The 5,822-nt window shown below is 40.3% G+C and overlaps 1 protein-coding gene across 1 annotated transcript; it reads right to left on the bottom strand.

Moving 5' to 3' along the window:
* Window positions 1-272: 272 nt before the first annotated feature.
* Window positions 273-1,220, bottom strand: LOC101561198 (olfactory receptor 56). The gene has a single exon (XM_012517037.1). It carries the CDS (start codon window positions 1,218-1,220, stop codon window positions 273-275), a length of 948 nt encoding a protein of 315 aa, XP_012372491.1.
* Window positions 1,221-5,822: the final 4,602 nt, after the last annotated feature.

The following is a 5,822-nucleotide window of genomic DNA, read 5'->3' as shown; positions in this document are numbered from 1 at the left end:
CCCACCCCTGGGCACACTGATTTAGCCATCAAGTCCCAGGGTGGTGGCACATGCCTGTAATCTCAGAGCTGGGGAGTCTGAAAACAAGAGGCTCCCTATGAGTCTGAGCTGTATAGTTAGATCCTGTACCAAATACATTTTTTTAAATAATCCCTGTGTTGTAGGAGAAGGTGTTATGATTCTTACTGATGAGGAAATGGATATTCACCAGGGAGAAGAGATTTACCAGTGTTCTGAATCCAAGAGACAGGAATCCAGGTACAAGGGTGTGTTCATTGCTGGGTGCCAACACTATAACGCATCAGTGATCTCCTCAGGGCACCCATCACATCCCTGTTTCTCAAGCTGTAGATGAGGGGGTTGAGCATAGGAGTAAGCACTGTGTAGAAGATAGAGATCACCTTGTCATGGCTAGGGGTCCGGTAACGCTTTGGCCTCAGGTAGATAAACATGGCTGCCCCATAAAAGAAGGACACAGCCGCCAGGTGGGAAGAACATGTCGCCAGAGCCTTATTTTGAGCCTGAGCAGAGTGCATACGGAGCACAGCCCCCAGAATGCGAGCATAAGAGGCCACAATAATAGAGAAGGGAAGGAGCAGCATAAAGACACAGCAAGCAAACAGCAGAGTGTCAAAAAGGGATGTATCTGCACACACCAGCTTCAATAAAGCTGGCACCTCACAAAAGAAGTGATCCACATTCCTTGAACCACAGTAGGGTAAGATCATGATTGCTACCATCTGAATTATTCCATCTAATACCCCAAAGGCCCAGGAACTCCCAGCAATCTGGAGACAGACCCTCTGATTCATGAGGATGGGATAGTGGAGTGGGTGGCTAATGGCCACATAGCGGTCATAAGCCATGAGTCCCAGTAACAACCCTTCAGATCCCACAAGAGAGACAAAAAATCCAGTTTGTATGCCACATCCCACAAAAGAGATGGACTTCCTGCCAGACAAGAAGTTGACTGCCATCTTTGGCACAATATCACAGACCAACATAAGATCCATGAAAGAAAGTTGACTGAGAAAGAAGTACATAGGTGTATGAAGTTGAGGATCTGTATAGATGAGGAAGATGAGGAGAACATTTTCACAGAGTGCCACTGTGAAGACGACCATAACTGCAGAGAAGAGGACAAGATCAGTCTGGTTGTGGGAAAAGATGCCCAAGAGGATGAATCCATCTATAGATGATTGGTTTGACCATACTCTCATGACTTAATTGTTCACAGTCACCTGAGAATGTGGACAGAGAAATTCAGAAACTAAATAACATGTCTATCTCCAAATTCCAAATTCTTCCTCAGATATATAATTGTAATTCATGAATTCAAAAACATATGCTTTGTAAAATACAAGAAAATGCTCTTCCATATTTCTAGGACACATATGATAGGATTTCTGCTATTTCAAGTTGGACTACATATCTATATTTGTATGTATCTGTGTTAAGAAAAATGGAAACTGAATTTTTGTGTCACAGGATTATTAAACAATCTTCATTCATCTGGCAAAATTGCAGACCTTGGTTAGTTGGAATCACATAAACTAGGTAAATGATCTGTAACATTACTTTGACCTTTTCCTGCCCAATAATTTTATACATTACAACAAGGGAAGATAATGGAGACCTGGGTTGTTCTTTATCTTTCATTTTGTTCTGGCCAAAAATATTTTAATCATTTTATCCTAAAATTTCTTTTATTTACAGATTGAGAGAGAATGCCGAATCCTAACCACTAGACCACCAGGGAAGTTTATTCACAGATTGAAACATCAGAAAACTTCAGTTCTAGTTTCAGGTTTTCTCAGAAGTATCCTGCTCTAATTCATTAACCTCCTTCAGCTGCATTCTTACATTTTCTTCCTCTGTGGTCTTTTAATCTGAGACCTGCTGAGTCTATTCTTATAATGTTTCCTATGATTCTGTTAAAATATAAATCATATAATGTAAATTTTCTTATGAAATTTCTCAATAATTTTCAATAAAAATCTTACAAACAAGTCACACACATACACACACAGACACACACACACACACACACACACACACACACACACACACACACTTCTGAGCTCATTGCCTCCAGTTTTCCTTTTACTCAATGTGCGTTCTTGAATTTCCCCCAGACAAACTGAATACACTTCTTTCTTTGGACTTTGTATGCTTTTCTCTACAGCATGCTTCTTTTCCAAGTTCTATTTCTTACCTTCTTCCTGTGTTTAGATTCAAATGTCAACTTTTTTAGAATATCAAATACTTGTATCAAAATATAAGTATTTTGTCCTCCAGTCCCTTTCTCTGATCTCAAGAAATCCACAGCATTTATCCTAGTTGACCACATACATGCTAGTATTGTGTACCTTTATTCTCTGTATTGTATCACTGGAATATAAACAGCATGTATTCTTTCCCATGACATATGTCATCTCATAGAATTGTACCAGTTCATAGTATAATCTCAATACATATTTATTTCCTGAATAACATAATTCATGATGAAGTGATATATAATTACAAGTTCTATTTGTGCAGAAAGCCTCCTCTAATCACAGGAAAACTTGGTCTTGTCCTGAAGGTAGTAGATATTCACTATGTCTTTTCTATGAGAAATAATCAATTTTAGGGATTTTTCAAATCATGAGAGGATTCTGTACAAAGGAGCAGTCACACCTGCTTTATGTCCCTGCAAAGATGAAATTAGGCATTTATGTAGGACACAAGTGATCCTAAATTGGGGTGGCCTATGCTAGCTCAATGACTGGAGAGTTAGCTGAATCACTTGTTTTCATATGCAAGGAGCATATTCTGCCTTGGGTCCCAAAAGGATCCTTGTGCCATGTTCCTTTCCAAACAATGACACCAACTATGATTGGACTGCATATCACATCAAACCACTGTTTTCACAGTTTTAAAGCACCATCATAGCCATACTGGCCCTAGGATCAGCCAACCTGCAGAAAAGCCAGGTCTTCCTGAGCTTTCACAGCACATTACCCATTGTGCTGAAGATACCCAACCCTACCAGTAAGACATATTGGCAATTGGCCACATTCAGCTTCCAGAACATAGATTTTCCATTCTCTTTTATCCTCCCACTCTCTTATAATAAGATATTGAATTGCTGATAAATGATATTTCTCTGGATGGCCCCATTTAACTCAGTTTGTTATACTCACTGTGTATTCACCTCTCTTTGAATGTCAAAAGGCATTGTCCTCCACAAAGTGATAAAAATCTTAGTCTCCCCAGACAAATACCTGTCCCCAGCTCTTTCAAGCTGTTAGTAGTAGGTCTGTCCAGTTACCCCCTCATATCAGAGGGTCACACTTGACTTCTCACTTTACCTCAGGAACACACCCTAACAATAAGTGCTCCTGGCTCATCTAAAATATATCCATCACTGAACATCTTCCACTCCCATCAGCACCCACTTACACCACAAGCATTGCTCTCTTGGTAAATGGCAAAGAGGCCTAGCTAGATTGGCCTCTCAGTGCTCTACTTGCCACCACCCCCAGTCTGTAGACACACAACACTGGAGTGAAACTATTTCTGCAAGAGTAAAAGCCACAGTCCATCTGGAAAAAGAGTAATACTTTCACCACGGGCCCTTGGTCACCCCCTCCCAAGATTCTTTTCCTTCTGCTCTCCCCATAATTCCCTGCTCTAGTTTCCTGAACCTGAACCTTTATGCTATTCTTGCCACTCTGCAGCCCATACTCACCTCAGTACTTGCTCTCACCTGTTGCAGAAGGCTCTTCTCAAATATACTCTGCTTTACTCCCTCTTCCCTTACCTTTTCATCAAAGCCTTCTCTCAATGCCTGAAACAGTACAAAGCCACCTTCCATTCCTGAGTTTTTCCTACCATCATTTTCTCACAGCATATAAGAGATGCTGCACTGTGTTTGTGTGGATTTGTTTCCTTCACTTTCTGACTAGAGCCTCTATTCTCTGGTGCCACTTTTGTTTATAATGTGATCCGAGGCACCTAAATGAGTTTCCGATACATATCCACCAATATTTATTGAGTAATAAATTGACTAAGATTGACTAGTGCTCACATTATGTAAAACAACTTGGGAATTTGTTTTAACATTCCACATGATATTTCTCCTGTTTTCTAACTTCAGAACTTTCTGCTGTATGTTTACCTTCATTTTCTTCCTAGAAATAACACAAAAGAAACAATATGATTTTGAAAACCATGGTTCAATGATCCATTCAGTCTTCTTGCCTCTTCACCCTCACTTTTCACTACTCCTGCATCTTCCTGGTGTGACCCAGTGACCAATATAGTTCCAGAAGCTGAGCTCCTCCATCCAACAGAGAGAAAGAGGAAAGGGAGAGGTTAATAAGACTTTGGGAAAGGAAAGAAAGAAGTAGGACAGAGGAAGAGAACTATAAGACACAGTGAAGAGAATCATAAGAGGAAGGTCTCCTAAAATAATAAAGACTACAAGAAGAGAGAAGAGGTGACAGGAAGAAGACACTCATTTACCTTTGGGTCAATTCACTGAAGAAGAGAAAAGTCAGCAGAGATGCCCTCTGGTGTAGTTTCTAGCAGCAAAATAATTTTATGTTCCTTCTCCTGTATTTGTACATACTCTTCAGAAGGGACAGGGAACAGCTATACTGTGTCTGAACTCTCCCACTCTCCAGACCCACTAGACCAGCTATGGATGACCACATTTTCCCAACATGTAAATGGACAAACAATAGGACACAGAAAGACAAGAGCTTCATCCAAGAAAGATAGAAAAAATAGAAAGGAGACATAGTCAGCAGATGGTAGCAAACACATAAGGTCAGAACAAGCATCTGTACATCTAGAGAAACCCACTACTTTCACAACACATCTGACTCACTTGGGGTGCAGAACTGTCCCTCACTGCCCACACAGGAACAGGATCTGAGAAGAAAGGCAATGCTTAATCCTCAGAAGAGTGCAAACTCCAGCCCTGGAATAAAAGTTCCCCAGTTTATAATTAAAAAGAGCCCAGGAGAGAGCTTGGGGACAAGCCAAGAGCAGGGCCAGTGGGGACAAAATGATGAAATCAGTTGGTATTTTTGGTTTTGCTTTTGCTTTTTTGAGATGGGGTCTCCCTATGTAGCTCAGGCTTCCTGCGATTGCTTCAGCCTCCCAAGTGCTAGGATTACAGGTGTGAGCCACCATGCACAGCAATCCATAAAACAATGTAGACTCTATGTTTATTATTATTGAGATCTACATATTTATTTTTCCTGTCATCCTGGAACAATCAAGGATAAGAATAACTCAAGTTGGAATATAAATCTTAGGCTCACTCTTGTTTTAGCTTTATGTCCCATGGTGGTACATCTCTCTTCATGACAAATTCATTGGAAGAAAATGCCAGAAACCTGAATTTATCTTTCTTTTTAATTCTTTAGTATCAGTTTCAGTTCACTACTTTTCACTTTATTCCCATGACAAGAATGAAATATCTTTTATCTGATATATGAGCCTTTTGGTAATTTTACTTGGAGGTAGATGCATGGAGCAGAGAGATAAGATCTAAGGATAAAAATGGCTTTTCAAGAAAGCTTGAGCTGATGACCGTAGAAGTACCTATTTGACAAACATGCAGTCAGGTTATCTTGTTTTTTAGGATTTTTTATTTGTTTGTTTTATTTTATGTATTTTGGACAGTGTCTCATTACATAGCTTGGACTCAGTGATTCTTCTGTTTTCAGCACCCCCAGCACTGGGATTACAGGCACGCACCACCACATCTGACTAGGTCGCCAGCTCAGTGAGCATGATGTGGTGCTGGAGACCAAACGCCTGCCTCT

Source organism: Octodon degus, unplaced genomic scaffold (genome assembly GCF_000260255.1).
Source record: "Octodon degus isolate 3935 unplaced genomic scaffold, OctDeg1.0 scaffold00141, whole genome shotgun sequence".
Classification (NCBI taxonomy): domain Eukaryota; kingdom Metazoa; phylum Chordata; class Mammalia; order Rodentia; family Octodontidae; genus Octodon; species Octodon degus.
The sequence above is the reverse complement of the archived record's forward strand: the minus strand, read 5'-3'. Positions and strand labels throughout refer to the sequence as shown.

Excerpts from the sequence above, each read along its gene's own strand:
- LOC101561198 (XM_012517037.1), bottom strand. The coding sequence starts at position 1,220 with ATGAGAGTATGGTCAAACCAATCATCTATAGATGGATTCATCCTCTTG.